This window comes from Suillus subaureus (assembly GCF_016647635.1).
Source record: "Suillus subaureus strain MN1 chromosome Unknown BJ212scaffold_24, whole genome shotgun sequence".
NCBI lineage: Eukaryota > Fungi > Basidiomycota > Agaricomycetes > Boletales > Suillaceae > Suillus > Suillus subaureus.
Genome location: NW_024538580.1, coordinates 184,703 through 212,024, shown reverse-complemented (window position 1 = coordinate 212,024; position 27,322 = coordinate 184,703). Strand labels below are relative to the sequence as shown.

Sequence of the window (27,322 nt, the reverse complement as noted above, 5' to 3'; positions counted from 1 at the left end):
GCACTGGCATCACCAGTTAAATATTGCCTTGTGACATCGCGATTGAGTAAGTTGTAGGCGCGTGCTGTCCTGTCCAAATGTTACCAAGTCAGTCTCAATTAAACGAATACTCACAAACTTAATAGTTGCCGGTCGGTGCTGATACACGGACCTGGGATAATCTGCACCCGTATTTGGCCCGGATATATTATTGTTAGAGTGCAGTTCACGTCGAACTCGGCGTCAAGCACGGCCGCGACTCCTACTAGTTAGTTAACTTCACAAGGCTTGATACAAAAGATCTAGAAATGGAAATTATTTCTCACAGTTGTCAATGGAAAGTTTGAAGCAAAGGTTTAAGCATGCCCCATGTAGTGTGCCCTCCGAGTCTAAGGTTGTCTTAAGGCCTAAGGTACGACCATTGACCAAGGTACGACTGACCTTGTTCTGGAGCAAGGCAACGCTGGCGACAACAAAGGACTGTTATTTTATGAATGTTCCCGGAATAGTTGCTCCAATGTTCGTTCATATATTTCTGAACTCCAAGACGGCCTTACTGACCCTGTGTATGATGATGGGTTCAGAACACGATCACCTAGGTTAACGTTGCTGATTCTAACACTGCTCAGTGTGACACCCAAGAACTATTTTACTCTGCTTGCCTTGTACTGAGCTACCAGAAAGTCTAATCAGTTGACATCACTCCGTGTCATGTCAAAAGTCGTGTCGGCAGAATATTCTCATGTCTCTGGAAACCCACATAGTCTTCAGCCGGGGCAATGGGCTCCGCCTCGTGCACCTTTGCCCCCGCATCGTCTTGCGAAGATAGCCAATGCCCTGGGAGTCTCTATGCCTTCTCCCGCAGGACCTAATTCTTCATCTCCATACTTGTCTGCTTCCTTTCCTGGTGCATCTCCCACCATAAGTCATGCTGATCTTCCCTGGCGCGTGACGACGCCGTCTAATCCATCTACTTATAATGTTGGATCATTTGCGTCTTCATCTCAGTCCAAGTTCCTGCTCCATGTCATACCACCTCTTCACCTCCTTCACGACTTCGATGCGACTGACCCATTGGAGCCTGCGCCTCCTCCTAATGCATCAGGATATCACACGCAATTCCGACGCGGCACCCTTGTCTCTCTACAGCCCTCGCTGCATGCGCAACTTAATGCAATTGCCAAAGAATATGCATTACCTAGCACAATCGGCCTCGTCCTTTACCTTATTACAACTTCCCCACAGAGTCGCCAGAATAGTCCAATGCCATACGCGACCCCTATTTCAGGAAACGAGGACGCAGAGGAACCAGGTCCGCGCATATCCGAAGAAATCTGGAAACGTATCTGGGGTCGAGTTCTGAAAGCTGAGCGTGAAGAATCTCTCGCACTTTCGCGGGGACCACGCCCTAGTCCTTTCGGTCTGGGTCTAGGACCAGACCCACCGGGCCAGTCCAACTTGCGCCCTTTGGTCACCCCTATGCGGACAGAAACGCCGCAACCGCAACCTATCACATACCCAATTACTCCTTCGTCTACCACGTCTTCAGTATCCGATCTTCGGTCTCACTCTAAATCTGCCCCTCTATCATCCTCATCACTGACACACTCGGAACCAGATACCCCTGATACCTCCCGTTCTTCTGATAATGAAATACTTGGAGTTGACCTCCCAGGTCTTAATTCACCCTCTATAATACCTATACTTGCGAAAGTGGAGTTCGATATTGATCGACGGAAAGCAGCGTGGTACGAGCCATGGTTGCGTGGCCGTCTAATGACCCATGCTAAACGTGCCGAGAGTCGTCAAAGTAATCGAGCGCATTCTCAACCACGTGCAGGGGGAGATGGAGATGGGAAGCGTGTGCCGTTCGATCTAAGACTAGTGGAGAGGATGCAGAATGCAAGTTCTGTGCCTAGCTTTACTGCGTCACTGTCTTCAAGAGAGGAGGGCGGCACTGGCGGGTATGCTCCCCTGTCAGATTCCACGGATGAAGCAATTGAAGAAGACACAACAAGGGAGGGAGGCGGCACTGACGGGTATACTCCCCTGTCAGATCCCACAGGCGACGAAGTTGACGAGGACATGGCAACACACGAGACTGACATCTGTCATCACGATCCTTTGGTGGACGTCTTCGGCACTGATGCAGATACCTGGGCTGAGATGCGCGCCGAATCGCAGGGCAACCAGCCTGAGATCAATCCAAATGTAGTCGAACTTGCGTTGGATGTGTCCTCAATTACTGCAATGCCTGAACAGGAACAAGCGGGAGATGAGGTGGATGATGCGGAAGAGGTTTGGGATATCATGCGCCGGATGTCAAAGCCCACGTTGACCTTATCAATACCATCTTCACCCAACTCGCAGCAACTGTCATCACCCCCCGTAGGAGGTTCTAAGAAGTCACCTCCCCCACCTTTAGTCCTTGCTCCCGACGACACAAGAAATGACCTCCTTCTGCATACTGGACCGAGCCCAATGTTGTCATCTTCCAGTGGAGGCGACAGTACGAGTCTGCCTTATGCGCATTCAAGTTCGAGAGGGACGCCGGTCGCGGATGAGATAGGTGACGATGATGGACTCTCCCTGGATATGGACCAAGAATATATGCGATCACGGAGTCCTGAAGAAAAGCGCGGCGGTGCGGTTTTCGAGGACCTTAATCTTGGCTTAGATCTGGGGGATGAAGACGAAGAGGTGCGTTTTCGCTGTCAGTCCCTATGCTTTGCCACTTAACTCTATTTGTAGTACGACGAGAATGATCCAAATGATCAACGCAGAAGCCAATATCTCATGAGAGCCAAACTTGACGAGATTGAACGGGTATGCAAGTAACACATGTGCTCATCTCGTGATTCTGACATCTAGGAAACTAGACTTTGGCACAGTTTTCTCCGAGACATATCAAGATAGATGACTTGGACCAAGATATTACGATAACTCATGCCCGAACGAAGTCACTCCTCGCACTCCATACAGGAGGAACTTCGAAATTATCAATTGATCGTACACGCGACATTCGGGCGACAGGGTGAGTTCAATTACAGCTGTCAATAGTTTTTCGGCTGAAAAGAGCCCTAGGAACTCCATCGATCGTGCCGATACAAGTGACAAATCGTGGCCTGCTGTCTCCTACTCATCTATCGCTAATAAATCATCGCAATCTCCAAGCTCCCAGTCACATCGGCCTCTAAATCTTACTCCGTCACCACCTCAGCTTGCTGTCAACGGTGTGTCGACAGGTGCCCCAAAATCGTTCGCTCCACCCTCGCGGTCCTCATCACCCAATGCTCTCTCCGCAGAGACCAAGATTCGCAAACGAGATTTGGAGCCATCTATGTACCCACCACCCTTGCCCCCTTCCTTTGGAAGGCTATCGGATATGGCGACCGACTCCCCCATACCGTTGTCTCCCGATCCTTTTGGGCGGTACCCCTCTTATCTCGAGTCAGAGGCACACCCCGCCCCGACGTATTGGGATCCTGCAACTGGGCAATTCACCAGTATTCCTATTGAATCCAGACCATCTTTGTCATCCGTGGATGAGGGTTCTGTTGCTTCCACAACACCCTCCAGCCGATTCTCTGCTGACTCAGCAAGTTTTTCGATGGATGCTGCGGCTGCAAAAACCTCTACTCTTCTCGTCAGCGTCAAGACCTTCAAGAAACTTTGGCGGAGAAGCAAGTCTGCATCGGTGTCGGCTCAGCAACCTCCGACACCAAATGCCGGACAAACTTCGTTCCAGGGATCTGCACCGCCTACTCCATCGTTTCATGATCAACTTGGGCCGCCGCAAAGAGGATTGCCTCCTATGCCTGGGACGACTATGCCACGAACACCCACACGACCATCGTCTCCAACAACTCCTTCGTCAGAGAAGACGAGTGTTCGTAAATCGATTCTCAAGACCTGGAAATCAGTATCAGGTTCCACAGCCTCTTCTAGTGCTCCTTCGGAACCAAGACGAGATACTGAAAGACCTGTGTCTAACGAGACCATAAAGCCTCGGAGGCCGAGCGTCTTGGATGCTGGAGTACCTCCAACTCCGAAACTTGCTGAACAATATCTGCCTTCAAATCACGCCCGAACAGGCAGTGGCATTTTTGAGCGAAGAAGGTCTGTTGGACGATCTAAAATGGGAGCCTCATCAAATCTTTCGACATCATTTCAAGACGTTGCCCTTCCATCCAGGACGCACTCGCAGACGTCTTCACCTCTACCTCCTCCAGGTTCTGTATCCCCTGCTCGCTCTCTGCAGTCTGCTTCTCGCCATTCCAAAGTAGATGGCAGCTTTGAATCAGCACAATATGAGCTAGTATCCGCCTCGCCCCGACTATACCCGAACTTGTCTTATCCCTACCAAACGCTTGACCAAGATTAACCTTCGTTCTTGGAAGGTAGGGTTTGCCTTGGGTCTCGCAGCTGCAGCCGTTGCGTCATTCCTCTTGCTTTTTGCTTTCCCGTCAACGTCACATCTTTACATTACATATCGTCGCTTTGCTTCATTACCATATCTTATTATTGCTTTCATTGCATACAACTGGATTCACTTGGGCGAAATCACGAACTCGACAGTCTGACATAGATACATGCTGAATAATGCATAAAAGCAAGAACCATATGTTGACATGATCACGAATGCCATGCAGGCATCCACGAGATCGATTGATCCATTATGCTCGTAGTAGCTGAAAGCCCGACGCCTTTATAGATTAGTAGAGCAACGGTCACATAATGACTTTGTGTTGACTGGCCATGCTCTATTCAATGTTTCCCATAATCTGCTGGCAGCCTGACCATCTGGAAACTTGAATGCTGCAACTACATAAATACTGTCCGAGATACTGAAACACAAGCTTTCAGTATTCTGGCGTAACAGTTAAGCGGACGGCAGTACTTCTTGACTCAGTCGCAGCAGCCTAACATCACTTGCCTGCGTGAGCACATCTTTCTCATAAATGTCCTTGTGGTAACCATCAAATCAATTAGCATGACATCAACGATATCTGGGGTGGCACTGGATAGGTACACCATATCAGGGGCGTTGTTCTCCATCACAGCTCCAACAGGATCATCGTTGCAAGATATGCTCAGGCAAATATGTACAACCCGCGACTCAGAGGAGACGGCATTGGCACTTGGCTGTGCATTACGGTTCTGATGGTCTCTCATTGCATAAGAGCAGCTGCAGGGTCCGAGGCCGCTTCTTGATGTCCTTCGACGTTTCATGCCCGAGTGCCCTTTTACGTGGTTCTTTGTAAAGGTCGACATTGGGCTGTGTAAATTCAGGTCAGTAGTATCGATTCGCACTGCGCAGTATCTTTCAAGCGTGTTACATCAGTTTTTGTCCGGAACATTCATCGGAGTGGTATCACGTCGCGGCCAAGGCCCAAGACATCACCGGCTTGCATCTCGCGTGATCTCTTCAAGCATGAACGATATTGGCATGTAATAGAAGATCACCCTTTATTGTTCGGGGCTGGTATGGGGCTACGCAAGTGCCACAAGTAGAGGCATCTCTGCGTTTGGCAACTTCTTTCGCAAGTCCAGTTAGTATATATCCTTAGGCTGTCTGCTGGCAAGACTCACAATTAAAGATGACTGATCGCGGACTGATGATACTGCCCGACTTCTTAAGACCCACATGGCATGGAGAGTAGGTTTGGAAGGTGATGGACTCCCGAGGGTATTTTTGGACGTGTGCAGGGACCGACTCAAAGATCCATCTTAGACAATTGTTTCTATACCAAGCTTGTGGTAGCGGCTATCCTATTATCAGATCCTCCGACTTGGGTAGTTGGTCGGGTGCGAACAGGCCATTCAGGGTGAAGCGAGGTATGTACAGAGCAGCTAAGCTGAATCAAGGCGAGTGTAAGGAGATCAACTCCCATCCGCATGACTGTTACACCGAAAGGCAGGATACTGGAAGCTTACCTTGCAGTATCAGCCTGATTATGTGAACTCGGGTAAGCTAGCGTGCTTACAGTGAAACATCGACTGTTTGTCTACAAATGCAGAGTCAACTTTGGTACTGTCGCCTCTGATGGCATAGACGGTTATGTTCTACGATTTTGTGCCGAATTGACGCAATACCGGAATAGATTATGATGTTCGCTAGCCAGCCCTCTTGAGCGACTCATAACAATCGTTATCGATACATCGATGAGCCGCAACCAAATGAACACCCGAAAGCATTAAGCCAGAAACCGTTTATAGTCATCCTGTCATCCACAAACAGCATATATACGACTGAAACTAGACATAAGTTACAGGTATGCCCATACTCTACCATCAAGGATCAAAAATTATGTTCCGTCGAGTCCTTCCCAATAGCAGACGTGCTTGATGATCCCGCAGATACGGTCTGGATTATCGAATCAAGGTAGTTGGCACCGCTCCTGTATCATAAACATTGACAACACATCGGGAGCAGAATTTGGAAAAGAACACAAACCACTTCTGATGGGTGAGAACATCGCAGCCAATTTCCTTCTCCTTGCGTTGTACAAGTTCTACATAAGCAAGCATACCGTCATCCTTGAACCGTGCAGCGAGCTCGGCTGGGTGGACATCCAGTAAGCGGCAGAGTGCCAGCATTCAAGAGGAAACGCACCAGTAGCAGCAGCATTACTATGTAGCCCAGCAAGGGAAATTAGTTGCAAGACAAATCTAGGGTCATCAATGAGGCAGTCGCATTTGAAATAAAATGCTATATATCGCACCCTTCCTTTCCGAGTTCCCATATAAAGTTCTTGAGATCTGCATCTGCTCAAGCCGTTCGTGCTCTCGGACAAAGAAACTATTATTGGGGAGTGACGTACCGCTAAACCCTGCCTGCGACCAATTGAAACTAGGGCTCAGATTGTATACAAACCATTTGCCAGGGTATTTCTCCCGGATCTTTCTCGCAAAGGTTCTGGCCTCCGCTAAGTCTGGCTTGCCGGTTTCCAGCCACAGCAGGTCTGCGTATGGTGCATACACAAGGGCACGGTCAATGGCTGCCTGAAGGCCACCAGTAGTTCGATAGAAGCCTTCGGGTGTACGGGGGACTGTAAAAAATGAGTGAAGACCTTGAGGCGTTGGCAGCTGTACTCACGGTCCCAGTTCCAATTGATATCCTGGCCAATAGCCTCCCGAGCAATCTGACGTGCTTCGAAGTTTGATTTACCGGCTACTGCCTTCCTGTACTGTTCGAACACGCCGCGTGGGTTCGAGCTACTGCTAGACAATAACGCTCGTTCGACGGCTATGCCACATGCTCAATGTGGAGAACAGAAGACGCCAAGCAATACGTGCCTTGATCAAAAGTAATCAACTCGTTCAATGAATCCCATTCCTTCTCAATTCTGGCTGCATCCGCACTACTTGTGGCCCGCGCAAGAGCTTCACTGAGGGGTTTTCCTTGCGTCGTAGTACCGAGGATATATCTAAGGTGACGTATTTCAGACTGATACCAAGTTCTAAAATTAGGACTTACGGGTGATCAACAGGATCAATGCTAGTAGAAAGGAGCTTGCCACTTTCAGCATCAGTGCGTCCAATGAGCAACATCGGAGATAGAAGCATGTCGAGTTGGAAACGAGCCGCAACAAGCCGCGAGACATGTGTGCTTGGGGGAACAATAACCTTCCCTGCAAGATGTCCGCATTTCTTTCCGCCGTGGAGCTGGTCCTCGAAATGTATGGCTGAGGCACCTGACTCGGCAAAGAGTTTGGTGAGTTTCATGACGGCAGAGGTCCCTCCATGGCTAAGATATTGTGAGCTATATATGAAGACTAAGTAAGGTACAGTCTTTACCCGGTATCACCGTCCGCGATAATTGGTCGTAAATAGTCGATGTATGAAATCTCTGCACGCCTTTCTAGCAATGCGGACATACGTTCATCGTAATGTTTCCGGTCATGAAGTTGCTGTGCACGGAAGAGACGGTGAACCTGGTTTGGTACGGTTGTATAAGGGTAATCTCTGATATGATGTAGATGAGAAGAGCGCGAACATGCACATGATCCGGCACATCATTACCCGAAATCAGGACCAACTTCATTATTGCCTGTAGTTAGCAGCGAACTTGCAGCCCAACCGGAAACGTATACAACTTGTTGATGCCTTGCCATTTGGGTCATTTGAACAGGGTCAATAGCACCCATGGTAGGCACAGGTTGACCTTTAGAAGCTGCCTCAGTGAACAAGGCGAATAGCTTGTTAGCAAGGAGTGTGGATGGCAGGGGAAGAACAGGCGCGGAACCCTGCTTTAGCGCTACATCTTGAGCGGTATAGGGACGGGTGATAGAAGCAAATCGAGGCGAGGAAAAGAAAGCAGAGACGTCCTGAACGCGAGCATCGAAGGTAGCTCTTTGCTCGGCTGATGATGGCGGGTGAAGTGGCAAGGTATGAACCGAAGACATCGGACGCGTCAGGATCCCAAAGCTAGGTACCCTGCCTGTCGGTCGAAGGAGAATCATTGTAACGGATGGTGTCGTGAGATGATGAGAATAGTCACCGTGCTATTAAGCGCTGGCCGTTGTGTTCGGGAGGCCGAAACCTAGATTGAGGTTAGGGTTATTAATGGGGATGTATCGGCCCAATGCTGCGGCGGCTTGCTGGGGTTCAAGTTATTCTCGGATATCTTTTCTCTGAAGGAACTTCCATCACTTTGCTAGACAACCGACTTGTTATAACGGAAGCTGGTTTTAATCTCCTGGCCAGATGTCTCGTCATGCCAATCTAGAAAAGTCGGTTGAGAAGCGCCCCAAAAGTGCTTTTAAGGCTTTTCTGAGTCTTTTGGTTCCGTCAAGTTGGCGGTCGTCAGGTCTCCTCCGGCCTTCATGATAGAGACAATTTGATAGAGAGAAGCAATCACTTGACCTATAGCTAGCTGCTGATCTGTGTCTTCGAATCCCTTTCGCCCGAAGTATGATGTCGCGAGGGGTTCCTCCTTGCTCTCCCTCTGACTGGCACATTATGTGTCTAGATCTAGTTTCAAAACACCGTGTCTGGGTGGGAACTTCGCATGTAAGTACTGTCTTGTGACGCATGGGTCGCGCTTCTACGACGTCCCATCTCTAAGAAGGAGATATGATCCTTTCGTTGGATATTTGTTTTCCGTCCATTCAAATACTTCACCTCATGTCCCTTCCTCGAGGCTTTATATCCGCACACCGAACACCGCATTTCAACTCGCAAACATAAATATCGCTCCCCTAGATTTGGATTTATATTCATCCGCTACCACTTGCATCACTTCATCTCCCATGGAGCCCCCTTCCTGTTGCTTGCGAGTCACTCGACTCACACTCATACATGCTGTCCTTGCATATGTATCTCCAGAATTCACTGCAATGTCGCGTCTACCTCTCTCATTGCCGCTCGAGATCCGCTTTCGTATTCTCACCCATCTGCATCTCACACTTTCCGCCTCCCTACTCCAATCGCTCAACCACAGCTTACAGAGCGCCCTCGGTGACCTTTGTGATCGTTGCAAAACCTATAACTTTCACGTCTACGGTCAAAACGTATCAGACTGGCCTGAAATAAGGGTCACTGGTGGTTGTTGGTGCGCAAAAATTGGAGGGCACCAGCGGCTAGAGATCGCTCGTGCGCGCGATCGGTCGAATTCCGATGCATGCGTCGATGCCAAAATCCGCTCCTCAATGGTTGACTCTGATCCGCCGCCCTACTTCATATTCCACTTGCGTCATGTTGCCGTAACATATCTGTCAACCACCTCACCCTCGCCTTATACGCGTGACATAGAGGCGATGGCAACATCGCGTGCCGGTGCCAAGGAGATTGATGCTTTAGTCTTGAAGGTCCTGCGACACTTTCAATGCTGCGTCGCTCCTTCAAAAACGAGGGTATGGAAACTGGAAGACGAGCTTTGCATCATTCCTATCTCTGAAAGGCCCTCCGAACGCCCCTCGGATGATGAGATATTATGCACGCTCCAGCTCGCCCTAGAGCTTAACCGGCACCGCGACTTTGTATCACATTCAAAGCTACATCCTCGGAACATGAAGCTCACTCTCCCCTTAATATCCCATCCCCCTGGTAAGGGCTTCACTTCGTTCCTGTTCGTTATAATGGCTGATTGATATTTAGATTCGAAACACTTAGATTCGAATCCCGGGCTTAGAAGCATCTCACTGATATGTGGTATCGCCCTGGCCTGTGTGCTATTCAGCATCAGGTATAGTAGTCTGGCTGCCTGGTAGTAATTCACCTTCACACACTCGCATATTCCATTTCCGCACATGCTTCCACATTCGGCTTCTCCAGGAACATGCTGCATTTCTGCGACTCCCAAAGGACGGTTCTCCTCCGTCTATACCGCGATCACCTGTGCCCTGCATTCATTTTAAATCCAGTACCTTTCAATCAGCATGACCATCCACTTTCTATTATGTACGCATTTTTGGTAGCATATGGACCTTAGTTTACTTCTCAAGCATGCGCTCACTTATACTTACCTATGCATGGCCAATAGGTTTATCAACAGGAGAAGTTGTCGAGGCATTTTTCCTATTGTCAAGAAAATGAAAAAGACGAAACTGCGATTCAGGTAGGTACCGATTAAGCGAACAATGTACGAGGCCCATCTAGTAGACTCCAGGTGCCGTAAGAATCGATCATCCATCGCATTTCTATTTCTAATGCCACGGTCAACTGTTGTCAGACTCAATTATCCTACTTATCGCCCATGCGTGGTAATCTTATCGCCAGAATTTCATACAGGTACTAGATGAGGATTTCACTGGCTTATCAAGGGGGAACAATACGCAAATTTCTTAAATTGAGTGTGAGCGAGGCGCCAGGAGCGGCGTGCAACGAGATCTAGAAAGCGATGACCATAATTCTCATTATGACTAGCCTGTGTTGTCTTGCATAGAGATAAATACTCTCCGAGGCACAGATTGAATTTTTGGCTCCGTCGAGTAGAATCATGTTGCAGGGCACCCCCTATCTGGGGGTTTAATTAACGGAGGTTTGCTTAGTCAGTCTGTGCTAGACCCGTTCAGCTATGTCGACTTGTGATGTTCTCGCAAATCGTCTCCGGCGTTTCCACAACGCTCAATCGGACGAGTCCATAGGATCGTTTGGCTTCTCTATGCATGCCATTTTCAGCGGTTTACATCTGCCGTTACCTTAGGAAATACACTGGATTCTATATCTCACCTTGCAAGTGTGTAGCTAAATGAGTAGTCCGACACAGTGATAAAAGTCCAGGAGTACCGCTGTAAAGTTCATGGAGACTTTTGGACGCCATTCGAAAACTGATCATCGGTTTATAGATCGTCACATAGGTCACCTACATTATCAGTGGAGATCTGGGCATCCTACGAGGTCGGTCGGATGCCGGGCAGTGGAGAAGTCATTGGGAAAATTCAAACGGCGTGAGATGAGCTACTCGATCACGGAGATAAAACTTTCGGTGGGTGAACGTTTGCTCCTCATTCATGCACATCTACTAACTATCTTGTAGATATCTCTTTCCCACCTGTTTGTAATGTACACCCTTCCCTCACGCTTAATGCCGCTATTGTACATACTTGCAACAATCAGGACGGCGCACTGTCTGATGTGAGTGACGCTGGTCTCTGCTGTTAGCTTTTGCTGACGGAACACCAATTGTAGTTCCTCGTAGACCGGGAGATTACTCGAGACACAGATGCGGGCCACGCACGATTTGCCGAATACATGACGGGCAAGACGGTCTCTCACCTGAATGATGCCGTAGAGCATTTTCAGTTGGTTCTAAATCAGTGTCCAATCGGCCGTTCTGACCACCCAACGGCTCTCACCAACCTCGCGCATGCGCGTCTTCAAGGGTATATTTGCAATGATCTTCAAGGCATTGACTCTATCACTTCCCTCTTCCGCGAGGTCCTTGCATTGCATCCGCAGGGGAGAGTTGCATGTCAGGTGATCTTAACGAAGCAATTGATCTGTATCGCGAATCCATTCAAATAAGGCGACACGACCATTCAGAGCGCCATATAAATCTTCAAAATTTGAGCTCGGCGCTCTGCTCTCGTTTCACGCAAACTCGGACGGACGAAGATATCGAGGAGGCCATTATTCTGTGCCAAGAGTCATCAGCGGCTTTGTCTTCACTTCACCCTGACATGTATCTCAGCTACATGCAGCTGCAGGAAACCTATCTGCGTCGCTACCAAGTACGACACAACCATGCCGATCTGTCACTCGTTGTCATGAGAGATGAACATCTGACGTTGCTTGATATTATGGAGGGAGACATTCCGCATGCCGAGTTCGCATTCTTGTTGGTGTATCATACCGCCGTTGGCGATAAGGAGACGCCCGACGAAGTCGTTCACCTCGTCGCTGGTCAGTTTTCGGGGCTCAAGGGCGTCATCGGCACGCTGTGGGAGGTTGACGACGTGGCCGCAAAACACGTTTCGAAGCGCTCTACAAGAACATGCTCAAAGATTTGAAGGATGGTGGTGTCATGGACTATACGAAGGCGGCCTGGGCACTCAACCATGCTACACACGCAGTGAAGACAAAAGTGCCACTCGAGCAGAGGATGTTTTTCGTTCATAACGGTGTGTAGTTCCTGCTGTATTGCCTTCATCTGGTACGATTTCACGTATTCTTTATGTTGCATTCTCTTTCGTTTTCATTATACTTCAAGTTGCAGGAATTACCGTCTGTCGCGTACTCTTATGCTATCTTGTCTTTGCATTCGCTTTCAATCAAACACAGTTTGCCGGCCAGTGCCACTCCCTTGACATGCTTAATCGCTGTGCCCCTTTTTGCGTTATGCATGCCTCGGTGGGCCACAACTGCATGGTGTCTTAAGTTTTTCGCTATGGAGTGTTCTAGAGTTTCGTGTTGACCTCTTTGTTGACATCCCTTTCTGATACCCCAGTCTTGCCGCGGGAGTCGAAAGCAAATAATCTTTTGTTCCGCCTTGGCATCGACATAGAACAGGAGTGCACGCAAACTACACACATCAGGACGATATGGCTCAGTCTGCCACTTTCAATTCCTCCAGCCTTGAGCTTGAAGGGCCTCGTCAATGGACACTCCTTCGGTCGTTGGTTCTTCCAATGCGACCGAGGATGACTTGAAAGCTAAAGGTGGAGAGGTTACATGACTGCCAGATCCACTCTGTCCTTGGCTTGCGTGCATTTTCCGGTCCCACTAAACATTTTTCGTTTGGTGGTGAATCCCGACAGTTTTGGTCAGTCTGTCGATAATCTAGGTTGGTACGTACACACCTCGGGTATTTCTGAGACGACCCTCACGAGGCGTGAAGGATAATTCCTTTTCATGGACAGACTCACATAAAAAGCAGGATTCGGCGCAATGACTGGGCCTAGTTAAGATGGACCTTCGAGGATCTATACATCGCAAAAATGTTGTGAGCAGGTTTCGAACCAACTCCAAGAGAAACAGATTTTGACTCTGTTGTGGTAACTATTTGGCTAGCACCAGTTAGATGAACTCCAGGCGAAATCATTCATGAGTGAATGTCAAGGTGCGTTGCGAGAGAGAGAGAAACTGTTGTTCGGCAGATTTCGAACCTGCACAGTCCAAGAGGAACAGATTTTGATTCTGTTGTGGTAACCACCTGGCTAAGGCCAGCTGACATGACCTTGCCAGGAAACCATCCATGAACCCACGTCAAGGTTCCAATAGAAAAAAAACCTTGTAGCCAGCAAGTTTCGAACTTGCCCTTAGTAAGAGACACAGAATTCGATTCTGTTGAAGGTAACCACTTTGGTGAGGACACTTATGATGAGCCTGCAAAGAATTATCCATGAGCGAATGTCAATGTGTGATACAAGGGAAAAACATTTGGTTTCGAATTCGCACCACCCACAAAACATGCCAGGGATAAACGAGTCAGGGGCTCGCGTGAACGCCGGTCTGAGTTCTAACAAAAAATGGACGCTCAGGGGATTGAACCCTGGACCTTATACAATTCGGATGCTCGTGCAAAGCATACGCGCTACCACTGCGCTAAGCGCCCTTGTCTAGTATTGCATGGCGCTTCACTATCACTCGTGCACACATCCATCAACCAAACAGACCATAGCTCACTCACCCCAAGTATCCACGGGTATTTACTTTCAATATCCGTCTGATTCCGTCGACGCCGTTGCCTTCTTCCGGGTGTTCGACTGGTCAGCACTGTTCTCGAGAGGAAGAGGAAACACAGGCTGCCATCGATGACGTGTACAGCATAGCATGCAGGCAAATATCGAGTGAGATTGCAAAAGTGCCAGTATGCAAGTTTTAAACGCTTTGAACAACAGTCCGTAACACTTCTTCAAGCACTCCGATCTCTTCTACTCAAATATGCAGCAACGTCAACGACATTAAGATTGATCCATTCGGAGAAAACTATTCTTCTCAAACATGGTTATTGACGCTGTTCAGAGCCCAGATCAAACGACTTGAACGAATTATACATCGGGTTGAAAAATATTCCAGGTGGCATGTAAGATTCTCAGTTGGCGTATGGTGGCGAACTGTGTAACGTCTTCGAGGAGGTGCCTCAATGCACAGATATGAACAGCTCATCGGGGTGGAACGTCGTCTACACGACGCTGTCATGGTCGTTAAGCGAGCGATCCGGTTTACAGTTTTCAGGTGAGTATATATATCACATGTATCGTGTATATGTGAGATGATTAGAGGGATAGATGAATGTAAAGGACGTTGAAATAACTGAAGGAGCAACAATAGTATGATACAATGATAGCGTGGCGATATACAAGTTGAAAAACGACTGACACCATGACCGGAATTAGTAGACTGATACCAGCTTGTTAGAGACCGCCGTCTGGTTTTTCTCAGTATCGAATACCGGCGTCTGTGCTGCTATGGCGAACTACCTGGCTTTCAAAGCCAGCTTTCTGGCTACTAGCACTGCAAGGTCCTGCCGGCGTAATGTGTGAGAGAATGGACATAGTCAAGCAAGGCTAGCAAACGCACGATGATCAAAACGGTCAAGCTAAGGCGCCTGACGCGAGGTTTGGCGCCGGCCTCGACAACTTTGACGGCCTCCTGCAGATTCTCGACATTAGGATGCTGCTCCTCATGGAGGTCAGACTGCATTTTGAGAGTAAGTCAGGGTATAAGAAGATTTAAGCAAATGCGTACGAAGTCGATAACCACCGGTCCAGCAGTGTCGTCTTCTTCAACAACGTCGTACTGAACGCTCAGGCGATCATCTACAGTGTTCTTCATAACAAAATGTGAAAAATAGCGATCCAATGAGCTTCGCATGGCTCACCATCAGGCTCTCACGTTGGCTTAGCTTTACTCTTGGATAAGGGTGGAAGCGAAGCAAGTGAGAAGTCCTGTAGCTGGGCAACCTCATGTTGCTCGTCGAAGACTGGCTCATTACAAGGGAGAACGAAGGGAAAGGAATGTCGTGTGTCCTGCGTGAAGGCATCAGGGTTTAAATACCAACAAGAGCTTGAAGGAAGGAAAGCGAAAATAAATAAATTGAGAAATGGGGATTAGAATTCAGAACCCCAAATTCGCAGTTCCGACAGGGTTGAGCTAATGTCCCCAAATTCGCAATCTCGATAGGGCTGAGTTAGTGCCGAATACCTGGCGAGCGCCTATCCCAGTGTGGCACTTGTGAACCTCGAGATATTTTGCTTCCGCGGAAGCAATTCTCTTTGACAACTTCATGGGCGACCCCAATCCAGAACAAGCCATCGATGGGGCAAAACGAAAGACACAAGACGGCGCAGGAGGGACAGCATTGCCATGATTGGGTCCCAGATTGCTCCATCAAACCTACGGACCACACTGCAGGAAGTAACATACATGACACTCGACGTGTCGGATGCCTGTATGTTCAAGCTCCATGATACATATCACGAACTCGGCGACCTGTTCGACTTTTTATGTGCTGCTTAGAGCGTCATAAGAATGACGCGCAAGCCAGACACGTCCCTGCCTGGAAAAGAGTCAGTACACACGAAGCTCGAGTGCGTGGACTCTGGAACTCTCTATTGTATGGTACGCAATATATCTCCAACAATGCACTGATCAACCACCCTGAGCGATTACATCCCCTGGACATACCAGAAAAACCCGCAATGCCGAGCTACTCCCTTCAGTGAGTATAGCGTGACATATTGATGTGACAAGCGGTGTGATCCAAAAAGGGGCGTCACGCTAATTCGCGTGCACGAGCCAAGGCAAGTTCGCAACCGCCATCATAACACATGAAAGCGACTCAGCAGTGTGCTCTCAAGCTCGCAAGATGTCTCAAGCAGCATTGGTATGAGTCAAGATTTGAACACTGTGGCTGCATCAAGACCACTCAAAAATCACAACTGGCGCAACCGCCTCCATCAACATCGACAGGTGGCCACCACTGCCACTCCAGTAGTGATATGCCCCAGAAACAAAGCATGGTTGGAGTGAACAAGACACTCACCAGTGACTATAATTCGGCTCAGTGCCCCCCATATGCATCGTAAGCTGCCTCAAATCCCCACAAATTTCCGTGCATCCAGATGAGAAGAATGTCGAACCGAATGATCCAACATGAGAAGAAATGGTGTCAAGATGCAGAAACCATGAAGATACCCAGCCCCGTTGTTGGCGGGAGAACAGCGATTTTTTACCGTCGTGTCGTCCAGTTCTTGCCTTTGCCAATGCAGGAATTGGCGATGCTGAGCTGTGACCAAGCTAACATGAAGTGCGACCAAGCTGTCTTGCATGCCCTCGTGGGCGACACAGTTCATCATAGGCGACCCCAATTTGCGAGGGATCCATGGGTGCGACAACGGGTATCGAAGCCTATTCCATCGTTCTTCAGGACCAACATTTCGAGAAATTTGATTACGAGGGGCCCTCTTGCGTTACGCTTGAGTGGTTAAAGTTGAGCCATCGGGTTTTCATTTTTTGAAGGACGATCGCAGCGGTTGGTGGGTGAATTGTGGGCGCCAACTTTTTGTTTGGTCCACAAGCTTGAAATCGAAGTAACTTTGGACCCTAGTGCCAGGGTGGTCGCAACTCCGCTCGCTAATTCAAGCCAAAGTTTCTGCAACTCTCCCTGGTTTTTCGGTCCAAAGGATTTATTTGTTTCTCCTCAGGCGAGAAACTTAATATGTCGCGTTTCGACCACCTCACATGCATGAATGTCGGGCAATGGTCGACCACAATAGAAAGGCGATGGCTCAGTGAACCTTTGGAGTCTTGGACCTCGTACTACAAATTACTCGCCAAATTCTATCGGTAAATACTGTTATACAGTCGGCTGCGTAATATTTTCTGGTGGTTTCGGCTAGCAAGCTTGGGTCCTGGATCCAAAAGCATCACCGTCCGGATCTTGCCAATGGAATTACCGAGGTGATGCTGCTCGAGCTCAACTGCATCGTCTATAGGAAATGACACCTCCCAGCTAAAGCAAGTTTCCTATTTCTTCCGCATGGCGCTCGCCCAGTTTTTTTCAGGACGAATGTGTACATCCACTAGGTACCTCGCTCGTACGCGATGAATTCATGCATCAGCAGACTGAAGAGAGCAAAGTTCATCGGCATCGCACTTGGAGAATTTTTTTAATATCATTTTTGTTCCACATCTCCCTCGTCTGACACCTTTGCCATTGTGCAGACTGGGAATATTTGTGCGTTTCGGTCAGTTAATACCACCCATTTTTGTTCTCGACAACCTTTGCTGATGCTGCTGCTCTTCATTTAATTTGTAGGGCGCAGCAATCGTCCTATTTGATACCATATGCCAGTGTCTTTCCGCATTCCAGGTATGAACGAGTAACTAAGTAAGAGTCTGATTCATGGTACTGAAACTGCAACTCCAGGATCTATAGCTAAGCTATGTTCGGGTAGACAAAGACGAAATATGAACCGATGAAGTCGAGTAATTCGTTTCTTATTGCTCAGGCGTATCTCACTAAGTCAGAGAGCGATCTTCCCCTCCCACCTTCCCCTTCCATCTGGGGCACTTGCTGCTGCAACACTTGTAAAATTTCGCATTCAACTTATTGACTTTTGAACACTGATTTGTGACATATCACCGATAAGCACATCCCTCACTATAGCAGGATAGATTGACAAATATGGTCCTCTGGTCATTGTTCGGTCAGGAATTGAGAAGGTCCTGTTTATAGGCCGCAGGCTCGACATTTTGTCGCAGGTCGCCATGGGTATGACAGAGAACTCACAGCTGACCGTCCCCGCAGGTTGCTGTCAGAGAAATATATAATGGCGAAATAACTATTGCCTTTTCACCATTTTGAGACAGGTTCCGTCGGATGCATAGGTCAGTAGTCCGCGATATTTACTTTCCCTCGTTTATCTTACTTTTCAATGTGATGCAGAACGCTTTATTCACATTTATAACCTAAAGTAGCTGGGGCCCATCAGCCCTTGCAGATGTCACGCACAAAGAACACAGTTCTCGGCATTCTCGATGATTCACAACGTCCAGAACCATGTGACAACGTAAGCGCTTTTGGTGATGATCGTACTTTGCTTGCAGGTGGTTTTAAGGTATAAGAAAGTGACGTGTACTCCCTTCTTGATCTCCACTTCATGTCCGAGCCATTCCACTGCAGAGGGACGTGGACGTTGGCCCTTTGTTTGTGAGATATATGCTATAAAGTGATCATCTCCATGGTCTTACCGGTGGTGGGTATATTCATTTGATTTTGTGCCTACATTTCACACTATTCAACAGCAGCATTGGCTCATCGAACAACTCACGACGTGATTTAGGCGAGTGATCTTTGACAGTATATCGCACGAATCATGATATAGTTCATTAGAAAACTATCGTATTCTACCCGGGACCACGGTGTACAGCGAGCATCGCGCCGCAAAATACTAAGGATCTGGCGATCACTGCCTTAGGTCGAAGATCCTGACGCCTACCTGGAGCCTGATATGTTCAAGCCTCTGCGCCGGATTGAGGCAAGGTCGCCTGAGAGACGATTTAAAATTCTTCATCTGGGGCTTTGGTCGGCGGTAAGTACCGTCTTGCAGCCTTTCAGACACTCGTTTTTTGACTCGTGATATTTCTTTCAGCGTATGCCCCGGTCAACATGTCACGAATTGGTAAAGCTACTCCTCCGCGCACATCGTCTTCCTCACTTCGATCGGCACAGATCGGTGTTTATCAACTCTCTCCGCGTCTTATGGGCCTTCCAGTTCACTCTGGATCCCACGAAGCGATTGATGACATGGGATTCATGAATGAGGCGGTGTCAGATGTCCCACCGAGCGCAGTTGAGTTTGAGACGAAGATTCCGGAATCGGAGCTTAGGCGCCTGATGCAGCACTATCCTCATGTTGCACGAGAAACTTGAATGCCTGGATGGGTCAGGGAGAGACGAAGGACCAGCTCCCAACGAATAAACAACTTGGATCGGTGTACTGCAGTCTGCATCATCGTCGTCGTTTGTCTCATCTCAAACAAACCTTGCTTAACAAGCCCAGTTCAACTTGGCTTGGTGCTTAAGTTTCAAAATGTTCGAGGTCTCAACGTGTAAGTCATACATAAAACCAAACGAATAAAGGTGCAAAGTCTCATTGGCAAACAGGTAACTTGGGGTAAAGCTACTTTTCCACCCACGTGGGTACTTGCAGAACTATGTATATCCACGTGGTGTTCCGAGCTCACTTCGAGTGGTAGTTGGTTGCACGTTTCTACAACAATCAGTGATTTTAAAATACTATGCAGTTGAACAATCGAAATTGATCGAGAAATGAGCGAGATAAAGGTTAAGACGTGATGGAGCCGTCGGTCTGTCACCAGTCAGTTCACTAGGTGGCCTAGGAGACTGCTCCGTGATATCGTGTGACTGGCCGAGTGAGTGAAGGTCGAATGAGTGTTATCCGAGAGTAACCCTTGAGTAGAAACAACTGTGAAATACAACGCGCATTTAATTATGACGCCGAATTGTGGAGTGTGATTTTGAATATCTTCACATCAAGACCAGCATCCACTCCAGTAGTATCCAGATCAAAGTATGTAGCTGAGGTAAAAGCGTGCGGAACTTCTTCCACACAAAGTTCTTTTGCTAGGTGACTTGAATATTAGATTCACCACACGACAGGTCGAGCACTGCTCACCAGCCTCTGTCACAAAATGCGCAAGTGTCTGCTCATTTCTGACTGTTAGCGCCACCACTACCATTCGAGTTTTTTTGAAGGAAAGTGCAATGCGCAATGTTGCGACCAGAGGTGGGACCAGAATCGGGTCAAATACCTGGCTAGGTTAGTGGAGAGCGACGAAACGGCGAATTTGAGTCTTACTATATCGGCACCAATCACAACGCCCGCGCTCATTTTGGATAGAAATGCTGTCATCGTGTTCTCACTGAATGGCAGGGAAAGGGCATCGAACCAGTCAAGAGTGGAGAAGGTGATATTTGGGTGATTTGACGACTGATCTGTGCGACAGTAAGCAAGGACAGCACATTTGAAATACGGTATGAGTTGATTGAGACAAACGAGACAGACGACAAAATCAGACTGAAGGGGTACAAGGCAGATTACATCAACCTGATTTACCCAAAGAGCCACAAGGATGAACGTTATCTGGGATCACTCACTGCAACGAAGTTGGACATTGTCGCGACACCTTGAAAGCACTCCAGCATTCACATCGGTCAACAGTACTGCAGGCAACGCCTGATGATGTGATTGATGACGCTCATTAAATTTCTGTTGTATTGTAGCCACAATAATCCCAAGAAAACCGGACCCACAACCAAGCTCGAGGACCGTTTGATCACGAATCGTTTCTGATTGCATGAAAAAATATGAAGGCCAGTCAAGGAATGGCACAGCGTGTCTACCGTACCGGCATTCGCAATGAGATAACTGCCAAGGACGAAACTGGCACACCAGGTCCTAAGCCCAGTCGTTCCGCCCTCGATGGTGGTACGAGACTCGAGTAGTGTGATGGTCTCGTGACTGCTTCGATCGGCAGAACTAAGTGAACTTGAAGGCTTCCAGTAATATGTCATGTACGAGTCCGGAGGGGGACCACTAGGATCGCTGTGCAGTGAGAACAAAAAATGGAGATGATTAGAGGTACTTTCTCATGGCAAATAAACCTACGTCGAGCCCGAAATAAGGGACAAATAACGATCATAAATTCGTGTATCGATCTCGCCGTCCTTTATGTGCAATTGTGAATGAGTTGCCTTCTCGTGTGGCTCTGTGGCGTAGCTAACCTCTTCGTCTTGGTCCATTCGTTCCAAGTGTTCAATCGCCCACTTCCAAAATGATTGCTGGTATCTCCCGGAAGGTGGATACTGCTCCAAGTGTGGGCCGAGCAAAACCTGGTGTAAAAGAAAAGTATGTACCTCAGTAAATGAACATTGAGTAGGAAATTTGAGGTGAAGTGGAGGAATCAGTGCAGAATATCCTTTCAGCAAAGCTAACAACTCGTTGTCATTTCCATAGCATACATCGTTGGTGAATGTCATGGACATCTTCAATCATGCCCTATATGTAAACGTCAAGCAGGTTGCAGATTAAGTTTAACTCGATCTGAGGCCTGCCCTAGAGTATTCACGTGATGCCGACCAGAAATGCCTCAAATTTTTCACGCGTTCTGTGCCCAAATGTTCGCTCATTTGCGTATATCAGCTTCATCATCTCAGCGCAACTTGCGTTTACTGTCTGCTCACAGATGTCCGCGTAGAACATTCTTCCAGTCTTTTGTCGCAAGAAAGGATGAATTTTTTGAGGCAGACGAAGAAGATGATGCCCTGAGTGAAGCTATCCTAGAGGGCCTCGACCTACCAAACGACGCCGAAACACCACAAACTCCTTCGTACGAGAACTGGATAGCAGGTGCCGGTCGCAAGTATCGCGATTCCGCCCCACGGAATTGGCTTAGCTCTGGCACAGTACGCTCCGGCTAGTACCACAATGATGATCATGCTCACTACTTTTCAGCCTTTTCCTCTTAACGAATCATTCCGTCCCCCTCCACCTGTCTCGGATGCTTTATGCACTCATATCTATTTTTCTTACATGGCTGATCCTGAGGCTAATTCGGTGCGCGCTCTGGCTGCCAGACATCATCTCAGTATCAAACGCATCGATGCCATTCTACGGTTGAAAGGTTTAGAAGAATCGTGGAAAAAGGTGAGAACTCACTATTTCTCTCCTTTCTCTCGAACGTGATGAGCAACGTGAATTCGATTAGTCTTATAGACACATACATGGTTAAATCTACGCACCTTACTGATCTGCATCTTCCTTCTGCTGCTGCCTAATATTCAAAGATACTAACTAGTCTTACACTTTTCCTAGGTAAATTGCAACTGCTTACAATTAGGAATTGTTGACTGATTCCCCACCGAAAATTCCGTCATGACGTGCAGGATGTGAGTGCCATTTGCCTTGCCTTGAAAACACATCATCATTCGCGCAATTCAATGCCTTGCATCGTCTGGCACTGGTTCCACATTTTGACCTTATCTGAACCTATATGTCGCTCCTTTGTGATACCAGCGCTCACACGCCTTGCAGGGTAAACCTATACAGACAGGTTTTGTACAAGGCATGGAAAGTATCCTTGGCGTGCCTCAAACCAAGATTTTTACCACCCTTGACGAGTCGAAGCCTGTGCCCGTGCAGTACGATACCAACCAGCAGGTGGCTAAAACTCATAGCGATAGATACGACGCAGTGGAGGCCGATCGAGAAGACGAAGAAGTCCGGTGGCTTCGACTGGGCGCGACAAAGGTACCAGCGGATGTTTTGGGAGACTGTGCCTGAGGGCAAGGTTTGTTGATTATTTCTTTCGACACAGAAGTGAACTAATTTATCTACTAGGACCCCATCATGCCAGGCATTTTGGACGCCGCGACAAAATCAGCCACAGCTACTTTTGAAAACAAGACAAAAACGAATATTGTCGAACGTCCTGGACGCCCAGCAATCAAGTTCATTGATGTTGGTAACATGTTTTTAGATGTCAAGGAGCAAGAGCGTCGTGCGAAGGAGAGCGAGCGCAGGGCGAAGGTTCGATCACGAAGAAAAGAGCGTCAATGGATGACCAATTAACGTGGGGATATCGTTGTGTTCGGAGTCGGATCTTGCTTCCTCTAGGGCATTAGTTTCTTATACATACATACAACCAATAATGTAGTGACTGTCAGGATTTCCATGTGTTACTCTCACACACTGTCATATATCAATGGATGGTTGTCTATGATCAGATCGCCAGTTGAGTCCAAGGTACTCATGCGTGATGGCCCTTACGCAGCACCATCACCGCAGTGACTGCACTGATTAGCGCTACTGACCCGCAGTCGAAGCACAATGGTCTCTCTATCGACAAGCGCATTATATCACTCGCATGGATTGCAGCGCCGTGTTACAACTGCATAATGGTTGCAAAAATATAATAGAACCAAGTACATTGGAGATGTTGAACGAGGTCTATATATATATACTGAAGTCGTCATTAGCTCGATTGAGGTAGTTCCTAAGTCCCCTCAGGTAGATCCTTCTCCTTTCAATGTTTCATAAGCCTGTTGCGCAGCCGCGTCCTGAGCAGCACTTCTGGTGGAGGCCGAAGCGTGGCCGTAATTCAGATCATCAACTTATAGTATGTTAGCATCTGCATCCTTGACACCTCTAGCAGACGAACGCACTGTAGATGGTCGCATACCACGTTGTAGCGTTGAGAGGGCCTTGTGAATAGACCTCCCACCTGACATGATCCTGGACAGTGGCACCATACTTCGGCTGTAACGCGTTGTTCAACCTCGTGCGGGGGTCTAGAAATCAATGAGTTGACACATCCTGCACGTCGAACAGGTAAGTAGAAGACATACGGTCATTGTCAGGCATCGCTGCTGAAATTTGGGTACGTGTATTTTCAATGGAAACTAGACGAGAGGATTCTTCAAGGCAACAGGCGCCAGGTCAGTACGATTCGGTGTTCATGCCCGGTCCTACCAATATTTCCCCCACGCCACATACGAATCGTGCTGCAATTTTGATATTGCAATCTCGAGACGATTCAGTACGTGATCTTCAAGTTCAAGTCGGGCTTCGCGATCTGCGAATGATGTATGGTGCATCATGGTCGTCCGTTTGTGTCCGCCGTTCATTATTGGCTATGTCGAGTCCATGATAATCTTCCTCCCTGCAAGGCTTGGAAGGTATTACTGTGTCATTTGCCTTGGAAGTACTATCATGATAACCTTAGGCTACTCACCCCGGAAGCAAATCACACATGGGACTCCAGCTTGGTGTAAGCCTCCATTTAACTGCAGGCCTAGATGTCAATAAATTTGAACAAGCGGGCCTGAGAGGCGCAAGGTTTTGAATATGTGGTAGGTTGTTGTGAGGTGGATCGGGTGTCTTTGAGCTTCGGAATCGCAGGGTGTTGTAATAAGGGCAGAAATATCGGTAGCAAAATTAGATAACAGATGCATGGTGTGCATGTATAACACCAATTAGCGAACTATCCATGGAGTTGGAGCACCGGATTGATCAGACTAGTGGGACAAGTAGCTTGTTCGTCTGCTGCTACACATGCGCGCGTCGTATCACGTGCCTTCCTGTCAGGCCAACTATAGCCTTACCCCTAAATGCCCCGGTGTAGATCATATATAATTGTTTAACATGCGATCTGTTGAGACTCGCAGGGAAGTGGAAGCATAAACATCAATGCTCGGCTGGGGATGTGTAGCGGACCCCACGCCACATCGTGATGGTCTCCTGTAGTACTCACCACCATATTTATGCCCGCACTCTGGGCTACTGACAGAAGAGCACGTCGAAGCATAACGGGCCATTAACGTATGGAAGAAAGGGGATGTACATCCATTAACTCACAACAGGCGCACATCTGGTATGGACAATGCTGTATTACGACTGTATTTAGATAACGAAACTGTATGAGTAATAGCAGTAGCTAGATGTCTGAAGAGGAACAAAATTGATGGTGCATGTGTATTGGATCATGCTTCACCGCCGGGAAAACCTTTCATATTTCAGGTGGTTATATGCCGTTTCCGCAGCAGTGTCTTTAGCACCACCTCTGGTATTGGATGAAGCATAACCGTGATTCATATCATCAACTGTATGACGTATTGGTTAGCGTACACATCTTTGACTCCGCAGAAGTAAACCTCACTGTAGACGGTCGCATGCCATGTTAAAGCGTTGGGAGGGCCTTGCGAATAGACCTCCCACCTGAGATGGTCTTGTGCAGAGGGACCATACTTCCTCTGTAATTCGTTGTTCAACTTCGTGCGGGGGTCTACAGGTCAATGAGCGGACATATCCTGCATGTCGAACAGATGAGTGGAGTACGTACGGTCATTGTCAGCCATCGTTGTTTGAATTCGGGCACAAGTGTTGCAGATGATAGAAAATATGTAGGACTTGCCGGATAGTAAGCAGCGTCATGTCTCTCCCTTTATATATGCAGATTATGCATAGCTCGTCAAGCCGGGGTTGTAAACGCAAGAAAGAAAGTAACTGGCGGCCAGACGAATTTGGATATTGGCAAGGACATTGCGGCCTCATACATCACCCTGATTCCGGCGACGACGGTTGTGGAGGTGGAGAAAATGAAAACACGCGCTCAATAATGCCGATCATATCCAGGTGAAAAAGTGACCAATCTGGAAGACTGCTTGGCATTAGAGACAGACGCTGTCCAATGGTTGATTTTTGCGTCTTCGGGATTCCGTACATTGACGCTAGAATACCGTCCAACCTGCCAAGCTGTATAGATAAAAACAAGCTTCAAGCACTAGCTGCGCTTTCCCTATCAAGGGATCTTGGAAGGCCATGTGGTAGAAGGTTGCAACGGTTTCATTATCAACTACCGACTGCCAATACGCAGGTGGATTGAACTTATAATGGCAGGTGTAGAAAGATGTGTCACGCACGAAGCGCCTTGATAAGTGAGGCAACATGACATATTTGTATTTGAACGACCGAGGGATGTCAAATGATATCAAGTTTGGCAGAGCGAGAGTTGACGGTGGTGGTACTGAATCGTACCTACCTGACCATTAATGCTTCCTAGTAGCCTGATTGCTATGCTGTGCTCAAAGGGTACTCACAAAGTATCAGTTTTTAGGCGTAGTATGCAGTATCCGATGTTCGTGGGCGTGTGTGGGTACATATTATAATTAATGTCATTAGCTGGTGGTGGTGGATGAAATGAAATGTTTGATTGTGTTTAGTGATCATTAGAAGCCTCGGGTTTCAAAATTCAGCGCAAATACTCCCGCATGACATGTGATCAAAGTGGCTAGCAGATATCATCGAGCTCTGCACTTTGCAACTCTATCCAGGTAAGTTTGTTTCTCATTTCTCTTTGTGTTCTAACTGTTAGTAACGTTCTACATGCATCTTACACTTTCCCTGCACACTCTCGCATGTTGTTGTTTCTGTCTAGCGCTGTCTTGCAATGATGTGAACCGGCGGAGATAAGAGAAAATGAGAAAATAAAAGCCACACTATACAAAACAACGACAATGCAAGTCTCTTAGACTTAATCATGTGTGATAGCCCTTACGCCGCATCATCATCATCATTTTAGTAACCGCATTGATTAACGCTACTGACCCGCAGTCGAAGTACAACGGTCTATCAACAAGCGTATTACGGATTGCAGGGCCGTGTTACAACTGCATAATAGTTGCAAAAATGTATGCATGAGTAATAGAACTAAGTACGTTGGAGATGTTGAAAACGAGGGCATATATATGTCCTGAAGTCGCCAGCATGCTTTAAACTTGATGAACATGGTTCATAAGTCGTTTCGGGCAAATCTTTCTCGTGTCAAAGTTTCATAAGCCTGTTGCGCAGCCGCGTCCTGAGCAGCACCTCTGGTGCGGGCCGAAGCGTGGCCGTAATTCTCTTCGTCAACTGTACCTGAGTATATTAGCATCTGCATCCTCGACACCTCTAGCAGGCGAACGCACTGCAGATGGTCGCATACCACGTTGTAGCGTTGAGAGGGCCTTGCGAATAGACCTCCCATCTGACATCATCCTGGACAGTGGCACCATACCTCAGCTGTAATGCGTTGTTCAACCTCGTGCGGGGCTCTGGAGGTCAATGAGTTGACACATCCTGCACGTCAAACAGATAAGTGGAAGACATACGGTCATTGTCAGGCATCGCTGCTGAAATTTGGGTACGAGTATTTCCGATGGAAACTAGACGAGAGGATTCCTCAAGGCAACAGGTGCCAGGTCAGTACGATTCGGTGTTCATGCCCGGTCCTACCAATATTTCCCCCACGCCACATATGAATTGTGCTGCAAGTTTGATATTGTAATCTTGAGATGATTTAGTACGTGGTTTTCAAGTTTAAGTCGGGTTTT

At 47.9% G+C, this 27,322-nt stretch overlaps 11 protein-coding genes and 1 non-coding gene across 12 annotated transcripts; 4 read left to right on the top strand and 8 right to left on the bottom strand.

Annotated features, from left to right (window-relative positions):
* Positions 1 to 690: 690 nt before the first annotated feature.
* Positions 691 to 4,363, top strand: BJ212DRAFT_1482671 (uncharacterized protein; the record flags this gene model as incomplete). The annotated part of the gene is made up of 4 exons (XM_041340463.1): positions 691 to 2,679; positions 2,731 to 2,805; positions 2,859 to 3,013; positions 3,064 to 4,363. The coding sequence occupies 4 exons, from the start codon at positions 691 to 693 to the stop codon at positions 4,361 to 4,363; spliced, it is 3,519 nt and encodes a 1,172-aa protein (XP_041191076.1).
* A 1,917-nt stretch (positions 4,364 to 6,280) lies between these two features.
* BJ212DRAFT_1447896 (isocitrate lyase) lies at positions 6,281 to 8,387 on the bottom strand (the record flags this gene model as incomplete). The annotated part of the gene is made up of 10 exons (XM_041338466.1): positions 6,281 to 6,380; positions 6,437 to 6,542; positions 6,596 to 6,651; positions 6,705 to 6,747; positions 6,804 to 7,031; positions 7,079 to 7,228; positions 7,279 to 7,409; positions 7,460 to 7,729; positions 7,780 to 7,947; positions 8,005 to 8,387. The coding sequence occupies 10 exons, from the start codon at positions 8,385 to 8,387 to the stop codon at positions 6,281 to 6,283; spliced, it is 1,635 nt and encodes a 544-aa protein (XP_041191075.1).
* A 1,726-nt stretch (positions 8,388 to 10,113) lies between these two features.
* On the bottom strand, positions 10,114 to 10,446 carry BJ212DRAFT_417224 (uncharacterized protein). Its single transcript, XM_041343146.1, has one exon. The coding sequence runs from the start codon at positions 10,329 to 10,331 to the stop codon at positions 10,155 to 10,157; it is 177 nt and encodes a 58-aa protein (XP_041191074.1). The 5' UTR covers positions 10,332 to 10,446; the 3' UTR covers positions 10,114 to 10,154.
* A 1,483-nt stretch (positions 10,447 to 11,929) lies between these two features.
* Positions 11,930 to 12,556, top strand: BJ212DRAFT_1367144 (uncharacterized protein). Its single transcript, XM_041336131.1, has one exon. It carries the CDS (start codon positions 12,105 to 12,107, stop codon positions 12,432 to 12,434), a length of 330 nt encoding a protein of 109 aa, XP_041191073.1. The 5' UTR covers positions 11,930 to 12,104; the 3' UTR covers positions 12,435 to 12,556.
* BJ212DRAFT_1588705 (uncharacterized protein) lies at positions 12,405 to 13,284 on the top strand. The gene is made up of 3 exons (XM_041342439.1): positions 12,405 to 12,545; positions 12,872 to 13,211; positions 13,262 to 13,284. Exons 1-2 carry the CDS (start codon positions 12,419 to 12,421, stop codon positions 13,066 to 13,068), a joined length of 324 nt encoding a protein of 107 aa, XP_041191072.1. The 5' UTR covers positions 12,405 to 12,418; the 3' UTR covers positions 13,069 to 13,211; positions 13,262 to 13,284.
* A 609-nt stretch (positions 13,285 to 13,893) lies between these two features.
* BJ212DRAFT_t81 lies at positions 13,894 to 13,978 on the bottom strand. The gene has a single exon. It is a non-coding gene; the product is annotated as a tRNA-Ala (tRNA).
* An 864-nt stretch (positions 13,979 to 14,842) lies between these two features.
* Positions 14,843 to 15,409, bottom strand: BJ212DRAFT_1482668 (uncharacterized protein; the record flags this gene model as incomplete). The annotated part of the gene is made up of 4 exons (XM_041340462.1): positions 14,843 to 14,890; positions 14,947 to 15,063; positions 15,115 to 15,195; positions 15,248 to 15,409. The coding sequence occupies 4 exons, from the start codon at positions 15,407 to 15,409 to the stop codon at positions 14,843 to 14,845; spliced, it is 408 nt and encodes a 135-aa protein (XP_041191071.1).
* A 4,054-nt stretch (positions 15,410 to 19,463) lies between these two features.
* Positions 19,464 to 21,457, bottom strand: BJ212DRAFT_1367125 (uncharacterized protein). The gene is made up of 6 exons (XM_041336130.1): positions 21,063 to 21,457; positions 20,803 to 20,999; positions 20,552 to 20,743; positions 20,253 to 20,389; positions 20,070 to 20,205; positions 19,464 to 20,017 (listed from the first exon to the last, which is right to left on the bottom strand). The coding sequence occupies exons 1-6, from the start codon at positions 21,437 to 21,439 to the stop codon at positions 19,884 to 19,886; spliced, it is 1,173 nt and encodes a 390-aa protein (XP_041191070.1). The 5' UTR covers positions 21,440 to 21,457; the 3' UTR covers positions 19,464 to 19,883.
* Positions 21,458 to 21,808: 351 nt separating this feature from the next.
* BJ212DRAFT_1208033 (eukaryotic mitochondrial regulator protein-domain-containing protein) lies at positions 21,809 to 23,003 on the top strand (the record flags this gene model as incomplete). The annotated part of the gene is made up of 5 exons (XM_041329183.1): positions 21,809 to 21,859; positions 21,909 to 22,100; positions 22,470 to 22,613; positions 22,675 to 22,743; positions 22,794 to 23,003. Coding segments are annotated over 5 exons (666 nt in total), but the record flags the coding sequence as incomplete, so codon positions are not given.
* Positions 23,004 to 23,458: 455 nt separating this feature from the next.
* On the bottom strand, positions 23,459 to 23,816 carry BJ212DRAFT_1482664 (uncharacterized protein; the record flags this gene model as incomplete). The annotated part of the gene is made up of 3 exons (XM_041340461.1): positions 23,459 to 23,565; positions 23,618 to 23,743; positions 23,801 to 23,816. 3 exons carry the CDS (start codon positions 23,814 to 23,816, stop codon positions 23,459 to 23,461), a joined length of 249 nt encoding a protein of 82 aa, XP_041191068.1.
* A 1,125-nt stretch (positions 23,817 to 24,941) lies between these two features.
* Positions 24,942 to 25,309, bottom strand: BJ212DRAFT_1482663 (uncharacterized protein; the record flags this gene model as incomplete). Its single annotated transcript, XM_041340460.1, has 3 exons — positions 24,942 to 25,054; positions 25,111 to 25,236; positions 25,294 to 25,309. The coding sequence occupies 3 exons, from the start codon at positions 25,307 to 25,309 to the stop codon at positions 24,942 to 24,944; spliced, it is 255 nt and encodes an 84-aa protein (XP_041191067.1).
* A 1,433-nt stretch (positions 25,310 to 26,742) lies between these two features.
* BJ212DRAFT_1482662 (uncharacterized protein) lies at positions 26,743 to 27,116 on the bottom strand (the record flags this gene model as incomplete). Its single annotated transcript, XM_041340459.1, has 3 exons — positions 26,743 to 26,861; positions 26,918 to 27,043; positions 27,101 to 27,116. The coding sequence occupies 3 exons, from the start codon at positions 27,114 to 27,116 to the stop codon at positions 26,743 to 26,745; spliced, it is 261 nt and encodes an 86-aa protein (XP_041191066.1).
* Between the last annotated feature and the right edge of the window lie 206 nt (positions 27,117 to 27,322).